General features: G+C 55.5%; 1 protein-coding gene across 1 annotated transcript; it reads left to right on the top strand.

The window, feature by feature from the left end:
• Nucleotides 1–10,857: 10,857 nt before the first annotated feature.
• Nucleotides 10,858–12,881, top strand: SBK2 (SH3 domain binding kinase family member 2). Its single transcript, XM_044989204.1, has 3 exons — nt 10,858–11,220; nt 11,667–11,869; nt 12,288–12,881. The coding sequence occupies exons 1-3, from the start codon at nt 10,980–10,982 to the stop codon at nt 12,879–12,881; spliced, it is 1,038 nt and encodes a 345-aa protein (XP_044845139.1). The 5' UTR covers nt 10,858–10,979.
• The last annotated feature ends 2,446 nt before the right edge of the window (nt 12,882–15,327 follow it).

The raw sequence follows: 15,327 nt of genomic DNA, 5'->3' as shown, positions 1-15,327 counted from the left end.
CGAGGAAGCTGCCTGGGTCTAGGAATATGTGAACCCATCTTCCCTCCCCCCCTTCCTTTCCGTGTGGGCTACTGACAGTCTGATCATCTCACTGGATGCAATCAGAGTACGCGGCGCCGTGTCTCCCAGAGACTAGCCGACGCTCTTTGCTGAAGGGAGGTGTAGGAGAGTCAGTCATCCTCGTTAGTCTCTCCTGTGTGAGTGTCCTGTAGGGATAGATCCTTAGTTTATGAGCCGCTAGCGCGGACAGGGAACCCTCTCTGTGTGTGTAAGTGGAAAATGGGTAAGGGACAGTCTAAAAATTCTACCTCACCCCCTAAGGGTACCCCAGCATAGTACATGTACGTACATTATGGTCCTAAAACCTGCAGGTATTTAGAGAATTGGAATCTTCACATGCGTGAAAATCCATCTAAACAGTGCCCATTAGAAGGTATCTTCAATCTAGATAAGATCATGTATCTCAGAGGAGCTTTTACTCACAAAGAAAAGCCTCTGACACAGTGTGAGCAATTTGTCTAGGAACGGGTTAATTTGAAACTCGGCTAACCCCAGAGATAAAGAGAAAGCTGCTCTGCGTACAAGGTCAAGAATCAGCACAGACTATGTTAAGTACAAAGAAACTGTTTTCAGCCCCAGCTGGTTGTGGAAAATAGAGACAGAGGCAAACCAAAGGCAATACAAGTTACAGAACTGAGATTGCATTTGCAAAGCTTAATTTTCCAGTGAGATCCAACAGTGTGCTTCTGCAACCCTGTAGCTGGTATGGCTCGGTGACACTGGAAAAGCCATAGGGCAGCTGACCTGAACTGGAATCTCTGAACGAGACACCGCAGGAGACTCCAGGGTGCAAAAGAACAGCCCTTCCAAGAGCAAAAGCATGTTGGAAATTCTGGACAAGCTGTATACAGGATAATCTCCCGTCCACCTATTTCCCTTCTCTGAACATTATACACAGACGTGGCCAGTCTGGATATGTGTAAGTATTAAAGTGGCTTAAGGCTTGGAGCATTCATATTTTTTTCCTGAGTGATGTGGGAGTGTTCCCAACACTCTCCATTGTTGTTTTATTATTTTTAATGAAGCTTTAAAATTTGATTATATGCAGTGTCAGTTTGATCACCTGACATATGAGGAATAAATTGGTAACAGAAATTTGTCACAGTTTGGTGAGCAATAGAGAATGGGGGAGCCCTGCAGAATTTACACCATCTATCTGTTTTACCCTTGTTATTTTATGTTTGCTTTGTTTGGTATTGTTGGTGTTATTGATAAGGATTGTACGGTTAAAGGTGAGCCCTAATAGAATAAGGAAACACTATCTGGTTTTGGTGCACTATCTGGTTCTGGTTCTATTCTGTTGTTTTTCTGCTCTGTTCATTTGGGTGTTAGGTGTGTGGGAGGAACTGAACTTCTCGTTCGTAATTCCTCAGGGTGGAAGCCATGTGTGCGATGAAGCTCTGAGGTTGTATTGAGATCTTTCTGTCCCGCCCCCTGTAATGGACAATGTAATAGAAGTAGGAAAAATCTGGCTTAGACTGTAATTTTCTCTGCTCTCTGTGTAATTTTCTTTTCTGTTTAAGTGTCAGCAGACAAATGGGTGGGTCTCTGGGTAGACCCCCAAAGGGGTTTGGATTGTGTGTTAAGTGAATGGCCTTTACGCAATGGCCATGTATTTTTGCCCAGGTGGCAAACCTTACTAGGGAGGACTCGGGTAGTCTTGTAAGTAAAAATGTTTTAGGGAAAAGACCAGAAGGGTGGGGGCTAGTTGTGAAGCCCACCCTCCTAGCTAAACTGGTAGTGGAACAAGTTTGTGTCCAGGATAGGAACGATTCAGCGAGAAAAGCAGGATCGGGCCCAGGCGGGCAGGCAACAGACAGAGAGATTGGAAAACAGGTTGGAAACTTTTGAGGGTGTAGTGGAAAGAAGGAGTAAGTGAGTATAAGCATGGAAATTTCAAATACTCAGGAGGATATTTGGAATGGTGATTTGAATTGGTAAGTGGCTGTTGAAAGGCAAGCAAGTGATTTAAGGGAAAAGCAAGTGATTTTTAAGGGAAAGTGAAAAGTTAACTCTGTAGTTGCTGGAAGGAACAGCAGTTGAACTTTGTAAAAATGCTAAAGAGAAAAGTTTTTGGTGTCTTTAAAATGTTTGTAAATAAATTCAGGCAAAGAAAATATGGGGTAATTCTCCTGTTTTGCCTAAAATTAACAAGAGTATTTGTATATTTTAAGTAATGATTGACTGCCCAGAAGGGGTAGATCTGTTTTTGTCTTTCAGATAATCAAAGAAAACTAATGCCAGCTGAACAGCATTCAACATATCATGCATTTACTGACAGAGTAACAATTATGTTTTGTGTTCTATGTTCTGTCTTGTGGTGTTTGTCTTGTGGCCAGAATTGTTGTGTTTAATATTTTTATGGGATGGTCTGATTTAAAATCAAGTGGCAGTGTTAAATTGAAATGCAGATACTTGTTTTGTTCCACTTAGAATACAAAGTGTTTGGATACATCAGAAAAATGTGATATACTAAAGTCTAATACATTTTCTTAAGTAAGAGAAAGAAACTTCATTGGCCAAATCTTTTAATTTAGAATGGTTATTAAAATTTGCATACTAACAGTCTTTAAAAGCAAGGACATGGAAAGTTAACCCACTCCCCATATTGTACATGGGATCCTTCTGGCTACCTCAGACTTTTAGCCAGAGGGCTGGGGATGGTGGAAAGCTATTGGACTAGAGGTTGTATTAAGTGAACTCATCAAAGTGGGTGTGCTTGTCCTGGCTTGTTGTTTTAAAGCTCTGTAATAAGGTTATTTTAGTGAAAGGGTATATGTGGCATACATTAAATAAGACTAATGTACTGTGTATGTGTTCATTGTTAACAAAAGGTGTATAAGTAAAAGTTTATTTTATAGGTTAAAGAAGCCAAAAATGGGAAAAGGAAAAAAAACAAGTTAACTGAGAAAAAATAATAGCTAACATGCTAAAAATAAACTGGCCAAGATTTGTGCTGAAACAAACTTAAAGTGGCCAGATGCCCTTCCTTTGGCACTGATAAGTATGAGAGCCATTACTTGGCTAAAAACCAGAAAAGGGGGGGGACTTAAATTTGCCCATGCAGCTATAAAATTTGTAAAATCTGCAAAGACACTAATGCAATGTGTTAGGTTTCTTTTCTCACAGGTAAAGGAGAAACAACCCAAAGATCCTAGCAGCCCTGCCACTCCTTGGAACCAGGAGACTGGGTCTACATAAAGATCCATCAACGAAAGACTGACTGCCTTGGCTCCACGCTGGAAAGGCCCTTTCCAAGTCCTGCTGTCTACCAACACTGCTGTGAAGTGCCAAAGACTGACTGCTTGGACCCAGGATTCTCACTGCAAGAAGACCCCTCCACATCAGAAGAATTTTCCTATTGATGATTAGCCTATTCTTCTTCTAGCTCTACTGTGCTTCTGGACAGCAGGGAAAAAGGACAAGGTGACGTGCTTGTAACCTCTCTCTTGTCCACTGACAGACCAACTGTGCCTTTAGACTTTTCTAGAAAAAGCAAAGCCATTACAGGGTGATATGTGCTGGCAACCTCTCCCCTGTAGAATGCTAAACCACGACTGCTTCGGGAAAGAAGAAGAAACACTCACTCCACTGACATTGCCAAAGTCCAGGAATTCCTGACTAAAAGGACATTGAGAACTGACCCTGGTGAAGAAACAAAGAATTGTACACTGGCAAGGAAGAAATTTGTGGGACCCATGCTTGGGAATGTGGTATTAATTGGATTTTGGGGTTTAATCTACAGGCTGCGCCCTGTGTTTTGGATAAATCCTTCAGTATGTATTGCCCTCCCTAATTGAATTTTAAATGACATTGTCCTTATCCAGTTTTCAAATCACTTCTACATACCCAGATTGCTCCAAGGGACTGCCATTAGCTTAGCACAACAGAGGGCCTGGGTTAAGAAAATTGACCAGATCCCTGTGGGCTAGGGGCCACTAGTACAACAGCCATTTGGAATATTCTTAAAAGCCAAGAATGTAATAAGAAATTGGGCTGACTAGAAAAGGCTACTAGCCTTATTCTTGAAACTTAGCTATCTTAAGTACAGGCTAAAGTTGGTGAGTTACATGTCATTTCAACCCTTAGTTCTATGACCCAGAAGTTACTGACAGAGATGGTATTGAATATCACTGAGGCTGGGAAGGCATTGCAGTGGGATCTAGTATGTTTAGAAATTCAGGATTTCCTGAATGACCAGCTGATGGCCATTCCGAGTGATCTTAAGCACCAGACTTGGCCCACTGCCCTTACAGACGCATCAGGAGTACCATCTGATCTGTGGTCATGGAGACATACTTGAACACTTTCTGGATGGAAGTGTGGACATTCACAGTGCTCCTTCCAAGCATATGGACCGGTTAGGGTGGGTGTGGGCTCCCACATACCGAATCCTGCTGGGTCCATGGGGAGCATGCATATGGGACTGAATTATTCACCGAGACATCTGGGAAATTAAACCACTTGGTATACCTACCTGATTTATAGTCAGTGCCCCAATCCCTTAGTTGTTAAATGAACATTCCACTCTTTTGTCCATGCATTCATTCCTGGGTTGGGAGTGACTAAGCTCAAAAGAGCAGTTGTACATATTTTTGCAGAGCTTGCTTTATTGCTTTTTGTCTTTAAAGTTTGAGAAAACTCGCAAAAAGTTTGTTGAGTATTCTCAAAGGGGGGAATTGTTGGTGTCACTAGGCCTAAGTAAACCAAAGTTGTGACTTTGGGCCTGAAGTGAACCAAAGTTCTTACATGCTGTGAACTTTAACCAGCCTAAGATGCTAACAGACTGCAAGCAAAATATGTAACTATCAGCTGTCTCAGCTTGCAAATGTAGGAGTTTAAAACAGCAGAAGCGGCGGGGAGGAGGGGGAAAGGGGGGAGGAAAATCTGTATGCGTTTGTGCTGTGAAGGCCAGAGATAAACATGCGGATGAGAACTTTTCTAACACGCTGAAATGTAATGCCTAATGTAACTGCTGTTGGGAAGGGAGGGGTGAGGGGGAAAACCGAACAAAAGGCTTACACAAGCAAGGGGGGTATAAATGCTGGGACCCCGCCTGCGAGCGGGGGTGCAGGATTTGAGAATGCTTTTCTCCCTGGCACCTTATTTGGGCTCAAATAAACCTGGTTTTGCTTCTCCACCCTGGTGTGTCAATCAGTGCTACGCACACCGGGCAACGAACCTGCTGTTGCTCCGCCTCGGGCTCTTTGAGCCGGCAACACCTTGCTAGTTGTTTTGGTATTGAATTGTATTTGTTTAATTGCAATGTGTGGGATGTGTTGTTGGATGAAAAGAATGTATGCTAAATTGGAGTCACAAACTCATATTGCCTCCCAGTATCTTCTCCTAAATAGACTGCATAAAAAGTGACACTGCCGATTACAAATCATAGTGTCAAAAGGGGGATTATGTTGGACTATACCAAAGGATTTCTGTATGATTTCTGTATTAATGCCATAAGGAGATGTACGGTAGATAGATTGAATGTAAACCCCCCCCCCAATAATTTAAGATCCCAAAGTAGTGTTAATTAGAAGGCCTTTTTCTTCTTTGCCCTGTGAGCAGTTTACAAGGCCAAACTGCTAATTGTGTCAGCACATCCTGGGACAGAGAGTCTAATCTCAGAAAAAATAAGACCTTGCAGATACAACTGTTCCTCGGAACAGCACACAGAGACTCCCACCCTTCTCGCGTTCTTTATCTTGCTTGTTATCTATGTTATATGGTCAGGGGGTTAAGCAGTTTCGTTACACCCTAAGAGTGGTTAAAGTCAAAAGAGCTATATTTTGAAATGAAGCTCAGGAATGGATGTTGTGTGTGAATAGAAGATGAATGGTTAGGAGTACCAGCCTAAGAGTTACAAGTTCAGTATTGATCAGCTGAAGAATGCGCTAAGTGGCGATAACCGGATGACCCCCGGAGGGCAGACTGGAATCCACCCAACAGCCCCAAGGATGGGAGAACCAAAGAACAAGATAACATCTGGCAGCCATCATGGATGTTGAAGCATGATGAAGCCACCTCCATAGACTGGCATAGAAATAAACTCCTATAAAAAATAGACCCTAAAAGACTAAGGACTTTGAGTCTGGTTCCGCAACCACCCTCCTGGAGCGTCAGATGCGCATCTGACAAAGGCTCGGCTCCACCATCGTGCCCAGGTTACCTGGCCAGTAACTTGGCATGAGCAATCTCTGTGCTTCTTTTTGCATTCACAGTAAACGTGGCATTTTGCCTCATCCCCTTTTAAAAGATCCTGTTGGTGTTTATTTTATTGGTACAACACTCCCTGCCCCATATGGGCCTCTGCCCTATTCCTCAAACGTCCACACCCATAGCAGTACCAATCTGACCTCCCAACTGCAAGTCTCATACACAGTCTCCTGAAGCTGCCACTAGATACGGAACAGGAATCGCAGTTCCTGTGCGCTTCCCTGCATGGAGAATAAAGCGTGGGTATGGGCAGGTAGATCATCAACCTACTCCTCTGTCCCAGGAGCAGGAAGGCCTCTGGTCCATGGATGCCATGCTGAAGAGCCTGCTTTCAGCAACCCCCAGCACGAACTCCAGCACATCAGGGAGTTGAGCACAATGGGGAGAGGCAACAGGAATTTTACCGTAACCCTGGGGAGGCCTGGAAATGAGGGACTGGATGATGCACGTTTCCATTGTGTCCTGCTACCTGAGAGCGCATTGGGCCACCCTTGGTCAGGGCAGTCAGGGCAGTGCAGTGTTGGGGCCCTGCCTCCTTCAGGGACAGAGGGAAGGCGCTGGTGCTCGACGACAGGGCTCTGCCTGGTTCTGTTGAGTATTAATTCCAAGGCCCCAGGCCAGCTTGGGGAGTGAGAGCATCAGACTCCTGTGAGGCCCAGGAGAAGATCCTCAGAGAAGAGCACTGGCTACTTCCCAGGGAGCTGCTGAGATTCACAAGGAGGGAATCAGCCCTTCTCTCCCATGGACACAGATTATTGTGAGGAGCAGGGGACTGTCCTTTGTCCAACAGAGACCTGCCCTAGATCTCACCCACAAACCTGGGAGAGAGCTGGGAACTGAACTGGGTCCCACCCCAGCACTTCCCCTGTTACACGCTCTTCTCCCCTCTCCCCTTGGCTATTTTGCTATGGGTCTATGAGCATGAAACAAACAGGAATTTCATCTCCATCTTTGAGGTTCTGCTCAGGACACCCAGCCAGCCAGGCTCTGCCTTCCCTGGTGCCACGCCAACCCAGCCAGCCCAGCTCTGCCTTCTCTGGCGCCACACCAACCTGCCTCTGCCTTCCCTGGCACCATGCCAACCCGGTTCTGCCTTCCCTGATGCCGTGCCAGCCCAGCTCTGCCTTCCCTGGCACCATGCCAGCCCAGCCAACCTGCCTCTGCCTTCCCTGGCACCACGCCAGCCCAGCTCTGCCTTCGCAGGGCCCACGCCAACCTGCCTCTGCCTTCCATGGCCACTGTGCCAGCCCAGCTCTGCCTTCCGTGGCACCACGCCAGCCCGGCTCTGCCTTGCCTGGTGCTGTGCCAGCCCAGCCAGCCCGGCTCTGCCTTCGCAGGGCCCACACCAGCCCAGCCAGTCCTCCTGGTGGCGCTCTGTCTTGAATACTGTCCAAGAAGATCAGTACAGAGTCACACAGTCAGTTCATAAAATGCTACAGACAATTCCCACCTTTGTCACAGGGCACTCGCCCCTCACAGTCACTGCTGGCCCGGGCTGCTCCTCTTGGACCTGATGGCTGGTGTTGAAAAACTATCATTAAGGACTCTGACTGTTGTGGAGGGTTACCTAACCCAGGGCGTTTTCCCCCGGAGTCTGGGAGTGAAACGTGGGGCCTGGACAAACCTCCACAGCCCATGTAGAGCTGCATCTCAGCGCCAGGCGAGGGGTCCCTGTATGCACAGCTGCCCCACCCCAGAGGTGGCTGCATCTCAGGACCAGGTGAGGGGTCCTGGTATAAACAGCTGCCCCAGCCCAGAGGTGGCTGCATCTCAGCACCAGGGAAGAGGTCCCTGTATAAAGTCCCTGCGCTACCCCAAGGTGGTTTGGTGTCCGTGGGGTCTGGCCCTTGGGCAGAGAGCTGGAGCGTGGCCCTGGTTGTCATGCCTGGGAGCTGGCGGGGGCGGGGTGGCCATGCCTCACCAGGTCTGGAGCCCCCTGTTTGTTGGCATCTGGTGCCTGCGAAGTGCGGCCCAGTCTGGCCTTGTTACCACCGGGCATGGTGCCCCCGAGCCAACCTGTTCCCAGGGGGAAGGCCCCGTGCTGAGGAGGTTGCGTGTGGCTCAAAAGGTGGGGGGCTGGTGATGGGGGAGTCACATGCTGTCCCTGCCACCACCCTCTCCCCTCCGCCCCCTGCCCAGAGCAGATGCCATGTGCTGTATCTGGGGCCCTGGCCATGGCACAAGCTCAGAGCCCCCTGAGGGGATCCCAGAATAGGCCTTTGTTGTGGCCATGTTACCATGGTTCTGGGAACAGGAAGTCTCTGTTGCCTGCCTGAGCCGTCCCTGCCCTGCCCCCAGGCCTCCCTTGCCCTCCCCCCACCCAGAGACTCAGGCAAACAACCGAGGGAGGCGGGAGCAGCCCCCCGGGACTTCACCCTGGTGGGGGGAGGGCTCAGTTGCTCATGAGCGTCCCAGAGCTTCCCCTGCCAACCCCAACCTCTGCCGTTCCCCAGGCTGGCAAGGCCCCCCACAAGCCAGAGTCTCCAGCAGGAAGCATGCCTGGCAGGCAGGGCAGGAACTGCAGGGGGCATGGGGAAGGTAAAGGGGTGGCAGCTTGTACCAGCAGGGCCGGGGATAGAACCCAGGAGTCCTGGCTCCCAGCCCCCTTGGTAGATCCTGCCAGGGCAACCCAGTGTTGGGATGGGGGGCTGGCCAGGGGCAATTCCCAGCAGTCAGTGCTTATCCCCGGTGCCCCCATGTGGCTTCACATCTGTCTTACCAAAAGTAACACCACAGGCCCAGACTGTTTGTGGGGTCCCCACAGTGCAAGTTGGGGGGACACATTCTCTGACGTCTCGGCATGAACCTCGCGTCCTGGACAATCCCAGCTACCTTCCTTCTTCAGAAATGTCCCCATCTTCACCTCCCTGTTGGGGGTAAGGTGTTCGCTGGAGCTTGACTCCAGCAGGGTCTCTGCCCTGCGCCCCCTTCCCCAGCTCCCCAGTGGGGTTCCAGGGTGGGGGGCTCCCCTGCCATCAGGAGCTGACTTTCCAGGAACACCTGGGACAAGCTAATCCTGAACAGATGGTACTGGGGGGCCAGAGGGAGGGGAGCAGTAAATGAAAGTGGGGGCTGGGTGGCTGGAGTATCCAGTGCCAGCTGTAAAAATAACCCAGATAAGTGCCTGCTAATCCCGGCCCAGCGAGTGCCAGCCCCCGGCACTGACCGCACCTGACCCCTGGCTCGCACTGCCAGCTGGGACCTGCCAGCCACCACGGGACCCTTTTCAGCTCAGGGTGGACGGGATAAAAGGCTCATCCCAGGCCAGCAGACAGACAGACAGGAAGGTAGAGGGCTGGAATCAGCGGCTCTCCTGTGCATACTGTGGGGTTCCGGCTCCCGGAGGCAGGTAAGTGGGGTCCCTCTCCATCTGGCCCCTCTGCAGCCTGGCGCCCCCCAAGCCCACGGGCTCCATTGATTCATCTTGGTGGCTTTGCCTCTCGATGCTGCCCCTCTCTTGCTGCTGGCAGCTCCCAGCCTGAAGATGCCAAGGGGCGTCCATGGCTTCTGGTCCCGCATTCACTGCACATGTTGCTGGGAGGCACTGACACCAGGGCCACTTCCTCACCTGAGCAAGTCCAGGTAGCAGCCAGGACTCCTGGGTTCTATCCCCAACTCTGGGAGGGGAGTGGGGTCTAATGTGTAGAGCAGGAGAGCTGGGAGCCAGGACTCCTGGGATGCCTCTGATTAAGGCCTTGCCTTCACTTGCAAGTTATATAAGGTTTGCTGCCGGTATGAATTTGGCCCCGGAACCCAGGGTTGTAGAGGTGCCTGGGGCAGTTCAGGCTCAGTGGGGCAGGAAGAGGTGTCACTAAAGCAAGGGAGCTGCTCTTCCCCAGAGGCAGAGCATCAGTGGGACCTGGAGTCTGCCCAGCCTTCACAGGCTGGAAGGAGAGCCCAGTGCGGGGGCTATGTCCCCTTGGTCCACAACTGGGCAACTACAGGAAGCCATGACTTGGCACCCCAGGCCCATGCAGAGAAGCTGCTGTCAGGCCCCAAAGGGCTTGGGAGAGGCCATTATTCCATGGGACGTACCCTTGTGTGAAACAGCCCCTGCACCCCACCACAGAGGTGGCTACAGCTCAGCACCAGGCAAGGGGTCCCTGTATAAACAGCCCTCATGCCCCTCCCCAGAGGCAGTCGCATCTCAGCACTGGATGAGGGGTCCCTGTATGAGCAGCTGTCATGGAGCCACAGAAGCAGGCCCCAGCTTTTAAATTATCTCTTGGAGGAACCCTGAGTGCCAAACCCCCGAGGGGTCTCACTCTCCCTTCAGGCCAGGCCACGTGGCCTCACCGCCCCCAAGACTGAGCCCCTGGGCTCCAGCCTCCTGCTCCACCCTGTGAGCTCTGCCCAGTGCGTCCAACTGAGCCAGAGCCCTGGGGGAGACGTGTCCGCTGTGCAGGGGCTCAGGCACCCAGCTGGAATTCGCAGCCGTCCCCAAACGGAGCAGGGTGCTTTAGCCAGCTGGGCACGGCATGGGCATAGGGTTGCCAACTTTCTACTTGCACAAAACTGAACACCCCTGCCCTGCCCCATGCCCTGCCCCTCCTCTGAGGCCCTGCCGCCAACTGGACAGTCAATGACCCAGTCAATGGTGCTGACCAGAGCCACCAGGATCCCTTTTCGACCAGGTGTTCCAGTCGAAAACCAGACACCTGGTCACCCTACGTGGGCAGCCCTGAGGTCTCAGTGCTGGGCTGGTGATGTCCGTGTCCCCGGGCGGCCGTCTGGACACTGCTCCTGGCAGTGACAACCCCATCCCTCCCCATCACGCAGCCATGACCCTGCCCACACCGTGGGGCGCGGAGCAGCAGCTGGAGGAGATGATGGAGCTGACGGCGCAGAACCTGCCCTGGCTGGAGGTCACCCAGTCGTACACCATCCTGAGGGAGCTGGGCAGCGGCTCCTATGGCCACGTACTGCTGGCCGTGCACCAGCGGCAAGGTAGGGCCTGGGCTGCCAGGGCGGCGGGGGGGGGGCAGTCTGTGTCCATGTGGCCCCACCTCCCACAGAGCCCCACTGCTCCTGTTCCCCCAGCAGCGCCAGCACCACACCCACCAACTGATGGGCACCGGCTAGGGAGGGGGAGCCCTGTCTAGGGCCAGGCATGGAGCACTGCGTCCCTCTGTCCCCAGCCTGGCTAGCTGCTGGGCCCTGGGATCCTACAGCCTGACAGCCCTTGGCCCCACAGAGCAGCATGGGGCGGGGCGGGGGGGGGGGGGGCTGAGCTAGAATGTGGGGGGAGGGCTGATCCACGAAATGGGGGGGGCAGAGAATATGTGGGTCTGATCCAGTGCAGGGGAAGGGTCTAATCCAGCATGGGAGAGGGGTATGATCTGGTGTGGGGGGAGACAGTAGCCCTGACCCCTCCCCATGTCCCTCCCCCCCAGGCAGCCCGATGGCGTTGAAGTTCATTGAGAAGCGGGACACTGAGCTGCGGGACTTCCTGAGCGAGTACTGCATCGCGCTGATCCTGGCCGCCCACCCCTGCATCGCCAGCGCCCTGGGTATCGCCTTCCAGACCAAGCACCACTATGTCTTCGCGCAGGAGCTCGCCCCTGCGAGGGACCTCTTCTCTCTGCTGCAGCCACAGGTACTACGAGCCGGAGCCTCCGACGTAGCCACATTGGGGACGGGCATGGGACATGGGCCTGTCCCCTCTAGGGGGTGCCAGCTCCCATCTGGCCCCAGGATGGGGACTGGCTGGCTCAGGGGGCAGGGAATGGGACATGGGGCCTTTCCCCTGTAGGGGGCGCCAGCTCCCATCTGGCCCCAGGATGGGGACTGGCTGGCTCAGGGGGCAGGGAATGGGACATGGGACCTTTCCCCTTTATGGGGCACCAACTCAGATCCAGCCCCAGGGCAGGCATAGGGAATGGGACAGGAGGCCTTTCCGCACTGAGGGGGCCGGCTCCCATCCGCCCCAGGGTGGGGTCTGGCTGGCCTGGAGGTGGGCAGTGGGACCCGGAGCCCTTCCCCTGCAGGGCACTGTGTGTAACCTCTCTCCCTAGGTGGGGTTCGGGATCGCGGAGCTGCAGGTCAAGCGCTGTGCTCTGCAGCTCGCCAGTGCCCTGGAGTTCATGGGGGCCAAGGGGCTGGTTCACCGCGACGTCAAGCCTGAGAACGTGCTGCTGCTCGACCCTGAGTGCCGGCGTGTCAAGCTGACCGACTTCGGGCTGAGCTGCCCGCAGGGCACTGCCATCGAGGCCCTGCCCGAGAACCTGCCCTACACGGCACCCGAGCTGTGCCGCCTGGGGCCCTCGGCCCGCCTGCCGGCCCAGCCCAGCCTGGACGCCTGGGCGCTGGGCGTGCTGCTCTTCTGCGTGCTGACCGGCTTCTTCCCCTGGCACACGGCCGCCGACCGGCACTACCGGGACTTTGAGCGCTGGCATCGCAGCCCCCGCGTCCGCCCGCGCCCACCCCACTGGGGGCGCTTCACCTACGAGGCCCGGGAGATGCTGCGGGGGCTGCTGCACCCCGACCCCGTCCAGCGCAGCCCAGCCGGCATTGCCATGGCCCACGTCAAGGGCCCCTGGCTGGAGCCCAAGGAGCCGGGCGCTGCCCGCGCGGACAGGACTCTGCTGAGGAGCAGCCATTGCCGCTGAGCCGCAGCCCCGTGGGCACTGCCGCCAGGCACAGGCACCCGCCATGACCAAGGGGACGCAGGGACCAAGGACTTGCAAGACACATTGCTTAGCAGGGACCACGGCCAGAGGCTGGTGCTGGGGGCCTGGCCTGTGGGATTGCAGAGAAGGCGGGAGCGGAGGAGGGGTAATAAAAGCACAATCCTAACACTAACGGCTGGGAGCTTCCTTCACCATACCAGAGCAATGGGGCCACCTGCCTGACACCGCCCCCCATGACCCACAAAGCCCCAGATCAGACCCATGGCCCATCCCCGCTCCTCAGCCGCTGCGTTCGTCCCACAGGCCCCAGGCTGATGTTATTGGCCTCAGCTGCCATGGACTCTCTGAGCTGAGCCAGCTGCCCACTATGGGAGTGTATGGGGCAGGGACTGAGACCCGGGGCCGTATGGGGCAGGAGGGCAGGGGCTGAGACCCGGGGCTGTATGGGGCAGGAGGGCAGGGGCTGAGACCTGAGACTGTATGGGGCAGGCAGGTAGGGACTGTGACCCGGGGCAGTATGGGGCAGGAAGGCAGGGACTGAGACCTGCGGCCGTATGGGGCAGGAGGGCAGGGATTGAGACCCGGGGCCGTATGGGGCAGGAGGGCAGGGATTGAGACCCGGGGCAGTATGGGGCAGGAGGGCAGGGACTGAGACCCGGGGCCGTATGGGGCAGGAGGGCAGGGACTGAGACCCGGGGCCGTATGGGGCAGGCGGGCAGGGACTGAGACCCGGGGCCGTATGGGGCAGGCGGGCAGGGACTGAGACCCGGGCTGTATGGGGCAGGAGGGCAGGGGCTGAGACCCGGGGCAGTATGGGGCAGGAGGGCAGGGACTGAGACCCGGCGCAGTATGGGGCAGGAGGGCAGGGACTGAGACCCGGGGCCGTATGGGGCAGGAGGGCAGGGGCTGAGACCCGGGGCCGTATGGGGCAGGAGGGCAGGGGCTGAGACCCGGGGCCGTATGGGGCAGGCGGGCAGGGGCTGAGACCCGGGGCCGTATGGGGCAGGCGGGCAGGGGCTGAGACCCGGGGCCGTATGGGGCAGGAGGGCAGGGGCTGAGACCCGGGGCCGTATGGGGCAGGCGGGCAGGGGCTGAGACCCGGGGCCGTATGGGGCAGGAGGGCAGGGGCTGAGACCTGGGGCCGTATGGGGCAGGAGGGCAGGGGCTGAGACCCGGGGCCGTATGGGGCAGGCGGGCAGGGGCGGAGACCCGGGGCCGTATGGGGCAGGCGGGCAGGGGCTGAGACCCGGGGCCGTATGGGGCAGGAGGGCAGGGGCTGAGACCCGGGGCCGTATGGGGCAGGCGGGCAGGGGCTGAGACCCGGGGCCGTATGGGGCAGGAGGGCAGGGGCTGAGACCCGGGGCCGTATGGGGCAGGAGGGCAGGGACTGAGACCCGGGCCGTATGGGGCAGGAGGGCATGGGCTGAGACCCGGGGCCGTATGCGGCAGGAGGGCAGGGGCTGAGACCTGGGGCCATATGGGGCAGGCGGGCAGGGACTGACACCTGGGGCCGTTTGGGGCAGGAGGGCAGGGGCTGAGACCCGGGGCCGTATGGGGCAGGAGGGCAGGGGCTGAGACCCGGGGCCGTATGGGGAAGAGGGCAGGGACTGAGACCCAGAGCAGTATGGGGCAGGAGGGCAGGGACTGACACCTGGGGCTGTATGGGGCAGGACGGCAGGGACTAAGCACCTTGCAGTGAAGGTGCCTGGGGTGAGGCTGGGTACGGTCTGAGACTCCCCATGGTGGGGCTGCATGGGCAGTGGGGTCAGCCCCTATGGAGGCTGTGGGGCATCGGTGCTGAGCCCCATGGTCCACATCCTGCACAGGAGAGGGGCTGGCCTTGCACCCTGCATCCTGGCTGTGTTTCCGGCATGCGACCTGTGGCTTACCCCAGATGCCAAAGGCCTCAAGGCACGAACCTCCAGGCGCAGCTGTAATTGGAAACTGTCAACAAGTAGCCAAGGCACGCGGCCGCACACCGCCACTAAATATAACTGGGGAGGGGGGCTCCCCCTGCAGCTTCCGTACTGCAAATGGGTCCAAGACATGGCGAGGACCCCAGATCTGGGGCAGCTGGAGGCTGCAGGTTGGGATTGAGGGGTGTCCAATCTATGCATGGGCGGGGGGGGACCCAGCATCCAGTCTCTTTGCAGGGGGAATCCAGCACTTAGCACATGCTCAGAGGGGAACCAGCACCCAGACTGTGCATGGGGGGGTGGGACTCAGCACCCAGTCTGTGCATGGGGGGGTGGGACTCAGCACCCAGTCTGTGTGCAGGGGGGAGGGGAACCCAGCACCCAGTCTGTGCATGGGGGGGGAACTCAGCACCCAGTCTGTGCGTGGGGGGAGGGGAACCCAGCACCCAGTCTGTGCGTGGGGCGGGGGACGGGGACTCAGCACACAGTCTGTGTTCAAGGGGGGAGGG

This window comes from Mauremys mutica, chromosome 15 (assembly GCF_020497125.1).
Source record: "Mauremys mutica isolate MM-2020 ecotype Southern chromosome 15, ASM2049712v1, whole genome shotgun sequence".
NCBI lineage: Eukaryota > Metazoa > Chordata > Testudines > Geoemydidae > Mauremys > Mauremys mutica.
The sequence above is the reverse complement of the archived record's forward strand: the minus strand, read 5'-3'. Positions and strand labels throughout refer to the sequence as shown.

Excerpts from the sequence above, each read along its gene's own strand:
- SBK2 (XM_044989204.1), top strand. The coding sequence starts at position 10,980 with ATGTCCGTGTCCCCGGGCGGCCGTCTGGACACTGCTCCTGGCAGTGAC. Across the intron at positions 11,221-11,666 it reads GGCCGTGCACCAGCGGCAAG|GCAGCCCGATGGCGTTGAAG; the intron begins GTAGGGCCTGGG and ends CCTCCCCCCCAG. Across the intron at positions 11,870-12,287 it reads TCTCTCTGCTGCAGCCACAG|GTGGGGTTCGGGATCGCGGA; the intron begins GTACTACGAGCC and ends CTCTCTCCCTAG.